This window comes from Macrotis lagotis, chromosome 5 (assembly GCF_037893015.1).
Source record: "Macrotis lagotis isolate mMagLag1 chromosome 5, bilby.v1.9.chrom.fasta, whole genome shotgun sequence".
In the NCBI taxonomy this organism is placed as follows: domain Eukaryota; kingdom Metazoa; phylum Chordata; class Mammalia; order Peramelemorphia; family Peramelidae; genus Macrotis; species Macrotis lagotis.
In genome coordinates this window covers 133,803,125-133,821,969 of record NC_133662.1, presented here as the reverse complement: position 1 = coordinate 133,821,969, position 18,845 = coordinate 133,803,125, and the positions used below count along the sequence as shown (strand labels likewise).

Sequence of the window (18,845 nt, the reverse complement as noted above, 5' to 3'; positions counted from 1 at the left end):
TAGATTGAGCATCAGTCTCAATATTTTACCAAGACTGCCAGTCAATCCCTAAGCAGTTGAGTTATGTATCAGTGGAGGAAGAATACATAATAATGAAATCATTAATCCTTATGCTGTACCTACAAAATCAAGATGATGTATTATTTCTTTAGTCATTAACTTCATTTTCTCTTTTTTACAATTTCAAATTATTTATGATTATTTATTGTATTTTATATATCTAAACTGGATGATAAGTTTGGATTTACTGTGACTGAGTTTTTTTCTTTAGTTCCTTGAGAATAGAGACTTCATTTGTTATCTTTATGATCCTAGTTCTTAGTAGAGGTTTTGGTACATATAACACCCGTTATAAATACTTACTGATTACTGATTGGAATTTGATTCTCCTTTCTCTGTCTCTCTCTCTTTCTCTACGTGTGTGTCTCTTCCCCTTTGCTCATTGTCTAACAGTTTCTCACTCTCTCAGTGTCATCTTTAGGATTGGAATCTATGATTTTTATCAGTGTTTAGAAGTTCCCATAGGGACAGAAAGGTTACTCAATGGATAGAGTGCTGACCCTGGAGTCAGGAGGACCTGAGTTCAAATATACCCTCAAACAAGTAATGACTACCTAGCTGTGTGACCTTGAGCCCATTGTCTTGCACAAACCAAATAAAAAAGAAGCTCCCAATGAGTAACACTTTCTGCTCCTAATAAACACCAGAACCTGCTTTGGTACTTAGGTTTTTAAAGAATTGACTGGTGACATTATAAAGTTAAATAATTTGATCAAGGTCAATCAATGAATATTTGTTCAATGTGAAGCTGAAATTAGCTTTCCCTGTCTCTGTAGCTGATGAATTTCTATCCACAAAGTCACAGCGAACTCTCATAATATCTCCTTCCACAATGTAGTTTGCCAAACAGTTCTATAACAATCACAGGAGAAGAGGAACACTATTATCATTAGATTCATTCCCTCAGCCTGGGCTAGCCCCATAGCAGTCGTGGTTTTGCAGCCTATTGGACCGAGAGGTTGACGGTGCCATGAAGGATGAAGCTTGTGAGATTTTTGATGAACTTGAGTCATGAAACTGTAACCATTGAATTGAAGAATGGAACACAAGTACATGGAACAATCACAGGTGTGGATGTCAGTATGAACACACATCTTAAAGCTGTGAAAATGACCCTCAAGAACAGAGAGCCTGTACAGTTGGAAACACCGAGTATACAAGGAAATAATATTCGGTACTTCATCCTCCCAGACAGCTTACCTCTGGATAATTTACTTGTGGATGTTGAACCAAAGGTAAAATCTAAGAAAAGGGAAGCTGTTGCAGGAAAAGGCTGAAGTCGAGGTAGAGGATGAGACTGTGGTCGTGGCAGAGGAAGGGGGGGGGGGCCCAGACGATAATTTCTTCCATGAGTACAGTTATGCAATTCTTCTAAAGTCAGGATATTTTTTGTACAGGTTTTGTTTATGATGTCGGTTTGGAAAGAGTTGTCTATTGAATATATCATCAATTGAGATTTCAATATTCTTAGATCTACTCATTAGTATTAGTATAGTAGTTTGAAATGTAAAAGATAAGCTACATAATGTAGTTTAAATTCAGACTTAACTCATGTTCTAACCATTTTTTTTCTAGCCTAAAAAATGATTTCATATATAAATATAGATGGAAAATTTTGAATCCCCCACTATAACTTTTCTTTCATTTGAGGTGAAATAATGAGTTATATTTAATCTATCCACAATTAAAAACCCTTTGAAATGCCCAAAATGGATTCTCTTTTTCCTAAATTTCACTCTACAATGAATAGTATTATAAGGGAGGTTCCAAGCTATAGGTATTTTATAAGTGAAAGTCATTTTTAAATTAAGAATTGCCTATGTTATAAGCAACATTATTTGTTACATGCTTTTTCTTCAATTTTTTAATAAAAGTTCTCAACAAAAAAAGAAATGTAAACTTCTTGAGGTTACAGATTTCTTCATTCTTTATATTTTCATAGCAGACTTAGGTGACTTAATAAATGATTGCTAATTAATTGTTTAATTGATCAAAATAAAAGAGCTTGGGCTGTAAAAGATTAAATGATTTGCTAGGATTGCTTTGATAGGAAGTCTTTGAGCTAGTACTTAGTATAGAATGCTGCACCCCACCACCTCCCACTCATGAAAGCTTCCCTCATGCTTCAATTCAGATAAAACTAAAACAATGTGAGAGGAGGAAGTCAAAGAATATTTGTGCTTACAAGCTCTTGATAAAAGAAAATGAATATTTTATCTCCATAATGAAAAAAACAAAACATTCCAGAATGAATTTTATGGTTATATGTATAATAGCTTGCCCAGTGCTTTATTGTTTTTCATTGAAAAGAAGATAGGTGTAGATTTTACGCTAGATCTCTGCACTAGTTCAACAGACTTCTCCATTCTCACTGTTTGAGACAGAGCTGTTCATAGGAGGTATACAGAACATGTTAACTGCCTGAAAAGAGTCCCTTACTTAACCCATATCCCTAGTCATTACCTCTTCCATTACTTCAGTATGTCAAAGATCTATACATTTTTAAGATGTAAGAAGTTCCTCTATTCAGGTAAGTAGAAATCTCTCTGGTTATAAAATCTTTAAGAGGTTATAAGACAGAAAAATGTCTCCCTGTGGCCAATCTTATTATAGTTGTTCCATGAAACTACTCTGATCCTTATATTCCTGGGCCTCTACTAAAACCTTAACTAGGAATTCCAGCACCTGGGCTAATGTCATAGGACATGTAGCAAGAATACAACTCCAACTTCATATTTTTTAAAGAAAAATTCAAGTAAATGGATAAAGAAGGAAAAATTCAAGGAAACAACATTAAGGTCAGGATGTTAAGGTTTGTGTTCTGAGGAACATAGAAAGACACAGAGACAACCTAGAGAATGCAATCACAGAGAGAGAAAACTATATCTTATACCTTCCTATTTTAACCAATTATTCTTGAAAACTCTGTACTAAGATCAATTATTTTTGTTTGATGCCATTAGAATGTTAGTTCTTTAATGATTGTCTTCCTCTACTGCCTTCTATTTTTTCCTTTACATGCCATTTATAATATTGGTTCCCTAAATATATACTCTTATTTGCTTGTATTTATTTACTCAGCACTTAAAACAGTAACTTCCGTAAATTCTAAGTATTTAATAAATGCTTTATCTAACTTCATTGTTGGCAGTTTTAAAAGATATTCCATCCTTCTTGAGCATCAAGAGGTCTAGAAAAAAATCTAAGCATTTCCCTCAAACCTGGTCTGAACGCATGAAAAGTTCTTACATTTTTCTTGCTTCCCTATGGAAAAAGAACAATATTTTCCTATTCTTTAAATTGTGTCATAGCCATATTGAATTGTGATTGGAGTGTACAGACCTTTCTGCATTACCATTTGATTATATAATATGAACCATATGAGACAATTTTAGTTTATTAGTTTTTTTGTTGCCAACATGGTTTTAGTACAGCTAATAAAATAAATAAAAATGCTCATCTTGTGTTCTTTCTTATAAATTACATTTACAATATAAAGAACAAGCATATACCAGTAAAGAGGCAATCTGGCATGGGAAGAATCATCATGCTTCAACTTACTTTAATTGAAACTACAAGAAGTATATTTATTAGTTTCCTAACAGTTTGATTGGCTCACCATCATATATCTTTATCTTTCCACTGGATGTCAAAAGTATTTACTTAGAAAGAAATGGTTAATAATAGACTACATAGTCTTGCTAGCAATGCCAAAACCAAGTTTCTAATGAAAATGCACTACCAAGGAAAGAGTGCAATTAAGGGAGGGGAAAAGAATGAAAAACACATGCCTTCTTGGTGCCCATGGTAAATTAACCATGGCCTCCATCATGATGAGCTACTGTAGAGCCATTATTGGAATTAGCTTTGCTCAGCTGCAGTTAGTCAAACCAAAAGGAAACACCAACTCTGAATAGCTATTAGTTAGGCATAATTTTAGCCTATTTTAGCATTTGGGTCTTCCTTCAAAAACTTGACCTTTTCTATGTATTTTGGTTCTGTATTATGTATCAGGAGACCTTGAGGTAGCATCAAAAAATCACTTTGGTTATAGAATCATAATGACTTTTACTCTATTTCCTACAATGTTCCTTTTATCTGGTAAAACCAAAAATACGCTGCCTCCCTATGAATTACAGAGATAATAGTCTCTTGATCTGATTCAGGACCTTGAAAAGTTTGGATTAATAGATTATTAAACTTCAAAGTCAAGAAATAATTTGCTTCTGTTGCCTGCTAAATATCACCTTACTTCTCTTTGTTTTGAGATTCCTCACAAATGTAAAAATTGCTAATATTTATATCGATCAATGAACAATAATTCTTTAAGAGCCTACTATTTTCTAAGAGCATTGAGAATACACTAAACACTGGGAATGCAAAGAAAAAGGGGGAAAGTGGCTCTATGCTGTAAAAGGAGTTTATAATCAGATTGAGGTGAAAGCATCATTCAATGATTAATCAATAAACATTTATTAAGCATCTGCTATGTTTCAGTAACTGTGTTAAGTGCATATGCAACAACTCAGCAAAATTATAGACATATGTATGTATATGAACTTACATATGTTTAGGTATTCACACATAAATATATTAAATTGGAGATAATCTCAGAGGTAAGACATTAGTTTTAAATAACACTAAAAAAATCCTTCTTGCAGAAAAGTCTGGAAATTGAAGGAAGTAAGAGAAGTCCCAGTGGTAGAGATGAGATAGATAATGGAGAGAATTATAAGCAGAGAGGGCAACCTATGAAGATATCTGAGTGTGGAGATGGATTATATTATATGAGAGCAAGGAAGTCAATGCAATAGGTTGAAGTGGGCAATAAAGGTATAAGAATAATAGAAAAGTAAAGAGCAGACCAGGTTCTGAAGAATTTGAACATCAAACAAATGATTTTATATTTAAAATATCACCTGGGGGAGGCTAGGTGGCGTAGTGGATAAAGCACCATCCCTGGAATCAGGAGGACCTGGGTTCAAATCCAGTCTCAGACACTTAATAATTACCTAGCTTTGTGGCCTTGGGCAAGCCACTTAACCCTGTTTGCCTTGCAAAGAAATAAATAAAATATCACCTGGAGATGATAGGAAACACTGGAATTTATCAAACAATAAGGTAATAATATCAGACTTTCCCTTAAGAAGACTCATTTGAGGACTGAGTGGAGAATGGACCTGAATGAAGGAAATCTTTGCACAAACATACAAGAAAAATATGAGAATTGATCTCATGCTATGGAAGAGCTCAAAAAAAGATTTTGAAAATCAAGTAAGGGAAGTAGAGGAAAAATTTGGAAAAGAAATGAGAATGGTGCAGGAAAATCATGAAAACTAACACAGAAGAAAAAATCATCCTAAAAACCAACTTAGTTCAAATGGGGAAAAGTAGTTTAAACTGTCAATGGAGAGAAGAATGCTTTAAAGAGTTGGCCAGATATAAAAGGAGATAAAGTTCTGTGAAGAAAATACTACCTTCAGATGTAGAATGGAGCTAAGGAAAACTGATGACTTTTGTGAGAAATCAAAAAAAAAACAATAAAATAAAAGCAAAAGAATGAAAAACTAGAAGAAAATGTGAACCATCTCAATGATAAACAACTTACTTGGAAAACAGGTACAGAAGAGATAATTTAAAAATTATTGGGCAACATGAAAGTCATAGTGAGGAAAAGAGCCTAGACTTCATTTTTCAAGAAATTTTCCAGGAAAATTTCCTTGATATTCTAGAAGCAGAGGGAAATATAGAAATTGAAGGAATCCACTGATCACCTCCTGAAATAAATTCCAAAATAAAACCCCTCAGGAATATTATAGTCAAATTCCAGACCTCCCAAGTCAAGGAAAAAATGTTTCTAGCAGCCAGAAGCAATTCAAATGTCATAGAACTATGATCAGGATTACATAGCATTTAGCAGTGTCTATAATTCAGGGCTCATAGGGAATGGAATATGATATTTCAGAAGGCAAACAAGCTTGGAGAATCAAATACCCAGGAAAACTGAGCATACTCTTTCAGGGGGCAAAAGATGGACATTCAATGAAATGGGGACTTTCAAACATTCCTGTTGAAATAACCAGACCTGACCAGAAACTTTGATCTTCAAGGACTCATGTGAAACATAGAGAGTGTGGACAGGAAGGGCAAAATATGAGGGATTTAATGATATTGAACAGCTTGCTTTCCTGCATGGGAAGATGATACTGAAAACTCAAATGAACCTTCTCATTTATTAAGTTAGTTAGAAGGAGCATGGATAGACAAAGCAGAGAAGGCAGCTGAATAAGAAGGTATATTTTAAAGATGGAGTTAATTGGTGAGAAAGGAATATACTGGGAGAAAGGGAAAGGGGAGGTGGAATGGGCTGACATTATACATAAAAGAGGCAAGAAAAAACTTTTGCAACTGATTAAAAAGGGTGAAGGTGAGGAGGGAAATAAGTGAACCTTCTTATCCAAAATGGCTCAGAGAAAAAAATAACATACATACTCAATAGTGTATAGAAATCTCTTACCCTAGAGGGAAAAATGAGGGGAAAGGGGAGGCCAGGGGTGGTTTAGATGATAAAAGAGAGAAAAGATCATTGGAGAGGACAGTAAGATTCAACACACTTTTAAATTTTTTTATTTATTTAAGACAATGCAGTTAAGTGACTTGTCCAAGGTCACACAGCTGAGTAATTATTAATTTTCTGAGACTGCATTTGAACTCAGTTCCTCCTGACTCCAGGGCCATTGCTCTATCCACTATGCCACCTAGCTGTGCCTTCAATACACTTTTGAGTAGGGAGAAAGTGAAAGGAGAGACAGAATATCATAAATAGGGTGGGGAGGAATAGGATGGAGAAAAATACAACCAGCAATAGCAACTGTGGGAAAAAAATTGAAGCAACTTTTCTGTTGGACTTAAAAGATAAATAATGAAATGCATCCCAAATATAGAACTGATAGTTCTGAGTACAGCTTAAAACACACTTTTTTTTCTTCTGTATTTTTCTTCAGGTTTCTCTATTTTTGTGGGGGGCAAGGGGGAATCATGTTTACTTTTACAACAAGACTATAGTGGAATCTGACTAAATAAATACATAAATAATTATTTTTTAAAATAGAAGGCACTGTGCGCTATGGACAAAGCAGAATAGATATACCTCAACCCCCGCCCCAAACTATATTTGTTAATTTAGAGAATCTACCCCAAATTTTCATATGGACTACTTCTCCCTGACCTATGATAAAGCATTCTGAGTTCCTATTGGTCTAATCAGCCAAAGTTAGAACACGAACTTGACTTTAACATAGTGCTGTCATTCTGGTCCTTTTTGAGAACAAAGAACAACCACCACCAAAGTGATAATGACCATGTACATTGGTCAGATGAGACATTTTCTTGCTGAAAGGAAAATAGTCTCCACATTCTAGTTAATAAGGATATCTGCAGTTTTTCTCAATAAATAAATTACTCAGAAGTAAGGTTACAATGGGTGAGTGGGAGAGAAGGGACACAAGAATATAAGAAATTTGACTCTTGTCAGAATAATATAATATAAAAGAAGAAATGGAGGAGATTACAATTCTACCATTTGGTAAAAAACCCCAAAAGATATAGTACTGTTTCTGAAAAGAGGAGGAAAGGTCCCTTTTAGATGAAGTAGCTATTTGTGTTTCAAGTACTGAAAAAGCTGTCATATGAGAAATCATACAGTAAGGATCAGGAAAAAGAAGAGGAACATAATAATAATAATAATGGCTAATGGGTATCCTTTTCTGGAATACTAGTCATTCTTGCTAAGGGTTTAATGGTCTTCTCACAGTACCTATCTGAAGCATAATAGGAAAAATCCCCAAATCAGAACTCACTTCTGGCTACCACATGAGTCAAAATGATACTACCTGAAGGAAGAAAGAAAGTATTGACAAAAATTTAAAACACTTGGGTAAGAAATAAAAAAAAGAACATGGGGGGCACAGGTTACATTTTCTTCATTATTATTCACCGAAGGTTAAGGTATGAAGATTTTTTTTAATGAAAAGGGAATGATTACATTAAACTGGTACCTTATGATGTAATTTGGATTTCTTGATCCTTCTTGACCACACTTTAAAATCTAGGAAATAACATACACCTTGCCTGGGATAGAGTACAACTGTAAAAAATGTATCTCCTTGTCAACTGACAAATCTAAACCCAAAGTATAGTACAGACAACCAGGAAAGCAAGATAAAAAAAGAACAATTTGGAAAATACTTGTAAGTCCAGCATAGAGGTATTTTAAAACAGTGATAGGGGACTTCATATGCAATCATTCAGAAGCTGATACTCTGCTCAAAGGCAAAGAAACTAATAAATTCTTGGATTTCTATAATGGTAAATTCATTCTTTAAAAGATAATGGAACCAATAAGAACACATTCTATTTTAGTTTTAGAACAATAGATAGATTTTTGAGATTGTCTAGTCCAATTCCTATCTACAGTCGAGGAAACCAAGGGTACAAGAGATGAAAAGACTTGTCCAAAGTCACAAAATAACAGAAAAGTAAGAATTTGAACTTAGGCTCTCTGAAGCCAAATCCAACTGGAAATCACAAGAATCTTGAAGGAAAATGAGCATTCCCTCCTGGAGACAGTAGAAGAAAGCCAAAGAGAATCTCACAGATACCACAGAACTTGTGAAAACAGATTTCAGAGGTTATCAGCTTAAGATTATATAGGAAATAAGGGATTGATATTCTATAAGGGAAGTTCATACACGGGGAATTCGCCAAGGATAAAATTCTTTAAAAAGATAAGAAAACATATGAGGAAGGAAATTTGTATCATTTAAAGAGGCTAATTTGATTGCATAGATAACTCACCAATAAATTTATATTTTTAAAGATATATACATAAGTTGGAGGGTAGATAACAGAGGATAAATATGAAAGTATGACATGGTCCCATGAAAATAGTGAAAGGTAAGTGAAAGTTCGGAACTGAGCAGAGATTAGGGGAAATAAATAGATTTAAATAATATAAATATTTTATATATATATGAATTAAATAAATGATTATATATTCTAAAATAATTTTGGTGCTGTATCAGTCTGCCAAGGATATACTTTAGAATTTCAGATAGAATAATAATAATAATAATAATAAAATTATTTGCAACAATTGCTGAATTTTAAGGGCAATAAGAAAAATAAGTAAGAAAGAAATAGGAATAGCATTTTCAGACCTTAATCTAAATTAGAATATAATTGTCAAAACTATTTCGTCCCATATTAAAAAAAAACTAAAAAGAGGTAGATCAGCAAATCCTAGATAACAATAAATCAGGAAACATTGAACCTCATAATTCAGTATTGGATAATCTGATTTAGTAAATTATACAGGGAAGATGAAAAAATTACTAGAAAAACTAGCAAGCAGTTTGACAGAAATACAGAAATAGTTTAATCCAACATGTTGTGCCTTATGCCACAATATACTTAAAGTGGATGTGACATGAATATTGAAAGTCACATAGTTTTTAAAAATTAGAAGAAATCAAGGTAATGAATCTTTTACATTTATAGCTGAGGGAGATTTCTGAAATTAAATGAGAGATACCATTCATCATATAGGATAGAGTAGATAGTATAGATCACATGAAATTAAAAATTTTTTGCAATAGCAAAATCAATACAACTATGAAAATAAAGGAAGCTATTACTTGGGGAAAGCTTTATAACAACTATCTCTTATAAAGGTTTGATACCCAAGATATATTATACACTAAAACAAATATAAAAGGATAAAGGCCATTCTTTAATGTACAGATGATAAAAGATTAGGAAAATACTGTTCTCAAAAGTCTAATTGCAAATTATTAGTCATATGAAAGAATACCCCAAATAACTAGTAATAGTATGTACAGAGCATTTCTGAGGTTTAACCTCAAACAAAGAAAAGGATAAAGATAAAAAGGATAAATTTCTAGAAGGAAAAGAGGTAGGCAATGTTAGGAAATGCAATAAGAACAATATAGCAGATTTTAAATTTAAAAGTTTTGGAGGGAGAAATTGAGTATCAGGGATATTTTTTTGTGTGTGAAGCAATGGGGTTAAGTGACTTGCCCAAGGTAACACTGCTAGGTAATTATTAAGTGTCTGGAGCTGAATTTGAACACAGGTCCTCCTGACTCCAGGGTTGGTATTCTATCCACTATAAAACCTATCTGCCCCACAAATTTAAAAAAGACAAGATGGAAGAAGCATATTCAGAAAATGATTTTCCTGAAAAATTCTGAGGATCTTAGTGTATTGCAAACACATTGTGTGTCAATATCGATATGTGACAGTAACAAAAATATTAATGTGTCATTGGGCTACATAAGATATATATTGCCTCCAGGGATAAAAGTGCAGTCCTTCTGTAGTCTGGTATTGTCAAACCACATCTGGACTATTGTTTTTAATTCTGGGTACTACAAGTTTAGAAAAAGATGTGAAGTTGAAATGTGGAACAAGAACCGTCATAATAGTTAACATTTATATAGCATTTTAAAGTTTCCAAAATATTTTCAGTACATTATCCAGGCCATCCAATAAGATTTTCCAAAGGAAACAACTAAGAATATGAGTCCATATCATAGGAAGATCATTTCAAAAAGCTTGAGATGTTTAGCCTGGAGAAGAAAAAGCTCAGAGGGTCTAATGATAGCTATTTTCAAGTACTTGAAGGATTGCCATGTGAAAAGATCATTAGACATGTTCTATCTGACTGCAAAGGGCAAAGCAGAGACAAAATAAACCTTGATGTCAGGGGGAAACACTTTCTGACAATGAGAGTGATCAACAAGTACAAATGGTTTCATTGGGAGTAGTCAGTTTCTTCTATTGGCACATAAATGGTCCAGTTGACAGTGCACAGGATATGAAATCAGGGAGACCCTAGTTCAAATTAAGCCTCAGATATTTACTAGCTATGTGATTCTGGGCATTTGACCTCTGCCTCTGCCTGATTCAATTTCTTCAACTATAAAATGAAGATTATAATAGTATCAACCTCTCAGGGTTGTTATGAGGATTAGATGAGATATTTATGAAATGCTTAACACAATTCTTGGGGTACAAGAGGCCCTTAATAAATGGTTATTTCCTTCCTTTGGAAACTTGAACAGAATCTGAACAATCACTTGTCAATATTGTTAGCATAGATTCCTTTGTGGGTAAGAGTTAGACATAATATCTATTAAAGTCTCTTCCACACCTGAAATTCTTTGATTCTGAGGAACAAAAGAACCTAACAGCTTTTCTTATACAAAATGATTTCTGGGAGAAATAATGATTTCTATAGAATAAATGAAAATTCTTTTAGGCATGACACTTTTGTCTCCAGCAGCAAACTCATTTCAATGAAAAAGTTACAATCCATTGGATCTGAATTAATTCATAGTGGGCACAAGAAAAATTTATAAGGATCATTTTTACCAATTTTTACAAAACAATAAAATCTTGTCTTTTTAAATTTTAATATGATTTAAGAATAAAGATTTAATTTGTTTATATTCTTCCATTCAAGCTTGATCATTTTCCATGTTCCATTCTAGGAGAACAGAAGTCAAATATGACATCATTCTTCTTTCCAACTCATGTAAAGTCCTAAGTCACACACCTTCTGATACTTTTAAAACCACATGGAAGCATTGATTTATTTCCCTACCCTAAGGCTAATTAATCCAGATAGCTTCTGTGTCAGTAAAATGATTACTTATTAGGATTTGGTATATTAGAAATACCTTTTAAAACAATTGCTTTTTAAATGCTTTTAAAACAAATTCAGTTTTGTTTTCTTTGGTGTAGATGGTAGGGTTAGGGGTGAGGAAGAATCAAGCATAAATATATGGAAGAGTACAAAAACTGCAAAAACAGTGTTTGATGTGTAAGCCATGCAATTAAATATGAAAGATTTTCTTTCTAATTGCAATAGTGGAATAGGTTTAATTCAAACTATTTTCCTCTATTTCTCCCAGGTTAAATGCATTAAATGCATTAAAAATGAGCTTGAGAATTTTCTTTAACCAACCCATGGCTAATCAGAGCCCAGTACTATGAAAACCTTGAAGACTTTCTAAAGACAGCAGATTTGGCATTATCTGGGTTACTCAGTAAGCTGATCTCTTCCCTATAACCCACCCCAGAGAATGAATGCCCTGGCACATTCTCTGTCTCTCAAGAAGTCAGGGTTAAGGTCATTCTTAGGGCATCGTGAGGAAATATGGAAGCAGCAGCTGTCTGCACCACACCTGGCCTGTGAAGAAACAGAAGGTTTCAGTTTCCATTCTTCAAATACCTTGTTCTCTACCCTTCACTAGAACATGTTCACCCCAGTCCACAATGACTACAAAAATAAAACCAGACTTTTGCTCACCATGGAGTTAGAAGATCAAATAGTGGAAGTTTCCCAAATGCTTTAAGAACATTAGATGAAAGGTAGGAGGGAAAGTCAAAGACTGATTATTTGACTGATGCTGATCCGGTTTCATTTATCGGGTTTTTTGTCAGAATTTAGTTCCAAGTGGCATTTGGAGTTTGTGACTTTTTTTCCTTATGAAAAATATGTTACCACAGAGTAATGGAGCAAAAGAATCTTAGAGCAGAAATGAATCTAAGCAAGCACAAGATTGCTTTATAGGTGAGCAGAACCTGAGAGCTCAACTAATAGAGAATTCTAGAATCACAACATTTGAGAGTTGATAAAGACCACTTTATAGTGGCAAGTGGACAACTGATCTCTGCATGTGTCCAAGGAGAGAAAACTCTTTGGATTCTTTGAGTTCATATCTGTGTATTGTACATAAAAGGAAACTGGGATCAAAAGAGGTTCACATAGGTAGAAAGTGACAGACCTGGGATTTGAACTCCTTCTTGTCTTGTGTGACTTTCAATTTCTTCATTTTACAGTTGAACAAGCTAAGAAATAGAGATATGATACTATTTGCCCACTATAAAATGTCCAAGTTGACTCTGCAGAAGCCAGTGGTTGCAGATGTTACCCATTTTCTTTCCCTTTGCTCCTTACTATTCAATTTCCTTTTTTTCCTTTGGTCAGAATTAAAAGGTTAACTTTCAATGCTGCTCCTATCTGAAAGGAAATATGTGGATAGAAATGTCCCTACTCACTATGAAACTCTTATGCTGAGGATATGGTGGGAGAAACTTCTCATCTTTGAAACTGGTCAGGCAGGAAGGATGTGGCATTTCTAGAATTATATAATATCCAAGTTGGATTGGACCTTGATAGCCATCTTCTCCACTCTAAAAGCAATCCAACTATAATATATCCACTGGGTCTATTTCTTTCCGTAAATTTAGTCCTAATTTCCCAGGTGAATTCTTCTTAGATAATTCTCTTCTCCATTGCCAAGAGTCACTATCTGCATAGTTGTCTCCTACTAGGTGAATAGTACCACTCTATGTTCTCAAAGGCATTGAGAGAATGGAAGAATGGATCCTGAATACTCTCACTTCCTAGAGTTTCAAAAGAAAAAAAAAATGCAAAACCCTCTCAACAGTTGGTTTCTTTTTTCATAGTTGTCTCTCCTTGAGATTGCTAAGAGGTCACATTTCATAAAACTCCCTTGCTTTGACTTTCTCTAGAGTTGTTAAACTAGATTTTAAAGACACCTAGTCTATAGCCAATTCCTGGCCTAAAAATAGATTTACAAACCTCTAATTCCATGATCTTTGTTTTAAAGGATCTATTATAAAATGTACAAGTCCCCAGGTAATTATAACAAAGGGAGAAAATGCAATTCTTACAAGAGAAGTATAAAGGTATTTGGGAATTAGGAGGAGGAGGAGGAGGAGGAGGAGAGAAAGATAGGGTCAGCTAGAACTTGGGTTTCACTGACCTAGCTTTAGGGAGTTATTATTCAGCAAGTAAGTGCAAGGAACTATAAGCAACCTAGAAAATCCATACTTCTCATAAAAGAATAGCCTTGTTGCAAGGCTCATTTAATCTCATAGTTTAATTAGGAAACTAGAAAAATATAAAGAATGAACTATTTTATGCTTCATTTGATTAAAGAATAAAACAGGAAACAATAAACACATTTTTAGTATATGAAACAGCTATTTATGGCAAATGGTTAAATCAGAAATGATTTCAGAGAAAAGCAAAGAGCCTTGTGATTCCTTTATCTCTAATTTCCAACAATTTCCTGTGTTCAGTGTGTCTACAGAGAATCATGAGAAGAGCTTAGAGTAGACTGCCACTCATAACCTGCTGAGTCACAAGGATTATATTACTGGGGGGAAAAATACAGAGACCTTCTGACCTAGGCAAAAAAGCTTGAAGAATGCTTTGTCTCTGTCTTGTTATTCTTCTGCACCTCTCCTTGTCTTTAAATATGATTTAGTGGACTCCTGAGAAAGTCAGGTATAAGGATTTAGGGTCTAATATGTAAGTAACAGCTGTTGGTCTGGCTTTTATAGTAACACAAGATGACAGTTAATTAAATGGCTCAGTCATTAGTTCTACTATGTCTTTAAAACACACTTATGAAGTTACTTTGAGTTGTGAGAAGATGAGCATTGATGCTCAGCAAGTAAATTTGACAAGATGAATGAGACACACAGCAGGTGCATTTGTTTTCAGCCCTTTGTGCCTGTTCCCCAGGTTTCCCTGACCCATTATTCAGTCATCTCCCCTTCACTCACACCTGCTATCACTGACAGGGATTGATGCCAAAACAAAATTCCTATAGATCAACAACCTTCACACCTCTACTTCTTCTCTTCCCAGTAGAAATCCTATTTATGGCTAAATTCCTACCTAGCGAATCATTTGATCCCACTTTCTTAAATTTAAAGACATGCATTTTTATTTTTAAAATGCAGATTCCATGAATGACATTGAGATCTCACTCCCCTGGGCAAATGGCAAAAAAATGTATATTTTAGAATAATACATTTTGAAAGGAGTATTTTTTTATTAAATTGATAAGCTTTTTCAGTTTTTCATAATAAATATGAAGATTAAATACATCAGAATGCTTCTGATTTGTCACTTTGAAGTAAAGAAAAAATATTGTGGCAGAAGTAAATTTGCTTTTCTTTCTTTAATTACTTTAGAATTGTATTTTTTGATAATAGTTGTGATTAAACTTCTATAGTACTTTAAAGTTTATTTTTCTCACATCATCCCTATAAGACAAAAAGTGCAAGTATTCATATAACTTATATTCCCATAAATGAAGTGATTTTCTCAGGAGAATCTAACCAATTTTATATTTGTTTATCTAGAACATAGTGATTCTAACCACTGGAATCTTCTTACATCATTGTCCCCCCTACACACTTCAAGCCAGTGACACTGGTATTCTTACTGCTTCTTCCGCAAGATACTCCATTTCCAACCATGGACATTTTCTCAAGCACTTTTCCATACATAGAGTGCTCTCCCTCCTCATCAAAATCTCCTGGCTTCCTTAAAGTTTCTGGAAAAATGCCATCTTCTATAGGAAGCCTTTTCCATTACCCTTTAATTCTGGAGATTATTTCCAATTTATCCTATATAGCTTATTTGTACATAGTTGTTTGCATATCGCTTCTCCAATTTGATTGCGATAGGTCTTGGAGCAATAGCTCTCTTTTACCTTTCTTTGAATCCTTAGCACAGTGCCTGCTACATAATGGGCACTTAATAAATATTTACTGGGTGACCAACATTATCAGAAGTGGGATTCTAAAAATAGCTTTTCATGACTCAGATTACATATTACTTAAATTATTTTACTAAGAATGAAAGCAGCTGGAGGACAGGGAGCTTTCCGAAATTTAATTTTTAAAAGGTTGGTAAAAGACTATAGAGTTATCTTATTTTTTTGTTGTGAAATGATTCAAGCATTGATTTTTAAGATACCTCAAAGAGAGGAAGATTCCAAATGAAAAAAGGTTACAGTCAGCGCTATTATCAACTGGTGATAATAATGGCAACTACCAATTCACAGGCTTACATTTTTGACTTTTTAAAAAATCATATATACCAGTATTGAATGTATCCATAACAAACATATGAGAAGTAAACAGGCAGATAATTTTGCACAGTCAATTGCTATTTTACAATGACACAAAAATAATTAAAAAGAATACAAAATATAAAGTACTGCTGTATTTATTGGATGTTAACCAGTAGGTGGAAGAGAATGCAGCCTTAAAAACTATTCTCAACTACAGTATTTTCTATGCATTTATTAAGATCATATGAGATAGGCTCCATCCAGACAGTCATATTCAATGATCTCTTGATTATAAATATGTCAGGAAGCATATAGAGGGGAAATGAATGCTCAATAAAGGTGCTTGCAAGCTTGTGGATGGTGTCTTTGACAAACACAAAATAGAAAAAGGGCTTCATAATATTTTGGGAGGTTCTCCAGATACTCCAAATTAGAAATGATATTTTACCAATTCTTAGAACACTAAAAATCTGTAGAGCTCTTTAGTGAAATCCAGAATAACTGAAAAGTATTTGACTTAGTAAATCAAACTAGGAATAAAAGTAGCAAGAATGACTTTTGCACAGATCTTTACTTGAAGTTGAATAGGCAGTCAATTAAGTTAGTTTATCAGCACATATTTTGTTAACCACAACAGATGCACAATTATCTGAGTCCAGAATTAAAGAGGAAGAGATTAGTCTGGGATAAATTAGAGAAACTCTTTAAGGCTATCTACTAATCATAACAAATTTCTGTCTGCTGCAAAAATCTCTTTTTAGAATCACTATTTTCTCTTTCCTGCTATTGACTGAATATCATGGAATATTACTATCCTAGACAAAATAATATTGTAGATGAAATAAAGAGCAACTACAAAATGGATAGAAGTGATTAGCAGGATGCAACATGTTACCAATGATGAGCAGTGCATGCAAAGTGATAGAAGATATTGCCAAGAACATGTATGTCTAGGATGGTAGGTTAGTATTGAAGGAAAAATGGATAACAGATTGAGATTCATTGCCCAAATTTTTTTAAAAGTATTCAAGAACTATTAGAAAAATAATTTGAAGATAAACCCCAGGATCCTAAAGGAACTAAGGGATACTTCTTTAGAAAGGATTATAGAAAGACCCAGGATTAGCACAGAATGAAAAGGTTTAGATTGCTGAGGAGGGAAGAGTAGCGTTGTGCTAACAGATCATATATACAGTCCTATATTTGAATTTAGAATTTTTAGAATTTCTTTTAGAATTTAGAATTTTTCACAATCTGATCACCAGATACTTTTTCCATTTTATTACTCATAAATCTTCTTTACATGCTCTACATTTTCTATCTCTTATCTCTAAATTTTTGTGGAGACTATGCATTGATGCCTACAGTGTATTTCTCTTCACTTTCATCTCATAGCCTACTAATATCACTTTGAAGTCCAACTCAAATGCTTCATTTATATAACTCCTATTGTCTCTCCACAACTATAAATGCCCTTCTGAAATCATTATATGATTAATTTGTACATATATTATTTTTACATAAGGTTATATGTTAAGGTTTTGGGGGAAGAAACCATTTTCATGTTCTCAAATCATAGCATAGTGCCTGATAAATGACTGATATTTATAAATACTTTATGATTCTTTGAAAGAATGATTGATTAAGATTCTTAAATCAGTCAAACCAGAAGAAAGATATATTTTAATCTTTGTCTTCATATAAGACTTCTTTGCACATAAATATGTCAATAAATATTTGCAATAAATATATGTCAAGACCTATGAATTTTAGCACCACAGTATATTTCCTAATTTTTTTCTTCTCTTTTATTACTGAACTATCTTGTAATCTTCAGGATAAACTCCAATCATGGTCTCCAAAATGGTCTTCCTTACCCTAGTCTTCCGTTAAAGACTCAGCTCAGGCTACACTATAATGGTGATTGATGATAATGATCATAATATTAATAATAACAAGCACTCTAGTTTACAAAACCCTTGAAAAAGATTATCTCAGGAATTATTTCACCCTGAGTAAGTGCTACTATTGGCTCCATTTTACAGATGAGGAAACTGAGGGAGATGGACTTTAAATTAATTGTCCAGGATAAATAGTTAATAGTAAGTGTCTGAGAACAAATTTGAACTAAGGTCTTCCTGGCTCTAGGTTTAGCCCTCTTGATGCATCATCTTGCTGCCCTCTAAAAATCTTTTGATGATGTCCCAGCGATTAGAGGGTTTTTTTTTTATTTTCACTTTTCATAATGCATATGTGTTTACATAAGGTAATTCCCCTTACAACAAAAGTAATAGATATTCCTTGAGACAATGGTAATGTTTGATATTTATGTTCTTGTAATATAGGGATTGTTTCTATATCCCAACCACCTGGAGAATGATTGGTGCATGATAGTCACTTAATATTGAATTGAATTGAATTTTTGATCTTGGTTATAAAAGAAAGTGATACTAAGTTCCATCACTGACTTTCCAGTTCAAACCATACCATATTAAATAAGCTGTCTTTTTGATCAAGTTATTCAACTGGAGTACATGATGTGACTCTCCTGATGGGATCTCTGTGGTTGTATCATCATTTCTAAGATGTTACAGTTAGTAATTTGAACCGGATGATCTCTAATGTCCCCTCCAAATCCTAGATTCTATGATTAATTTAATTATCTATCACAAAGAAGCATAGATTTAGAGCTAGAAGGGATCTTAGAGGCCATCAGGTCCATCCATCTTATTTACAGATAAGGATACTAAGTCTCAGAGAAGTTAAGTGATTTTCCCAGGGCTATAAAATAGTGGCAGA

The 18,845-nt window shown here is 33.6% G+C and overlaps 1 protein-coding gene across 1 annotated transcript; it reads left to right on the top strand.

Annotated features, from left to right (window-relative positions):
• The first annotated feature begins 1,037 nt into the window (after positions 1-1,037).
• Positions 1,038-1,337, top strand: LOC141489890 (small nuclear ribonucleoprotein Sm D1-like). Its single transcript, XM_074190247.1, has one exon. It carries the CDS (start codon positions 1,038-1,040, stop codon positions 1,335-1,337), a length of 300 nt encoding a protein of 99 aa, XP_074046348.1.
• Positions 1,338-18,845: the final 17,508 nt, after the last annotated feature.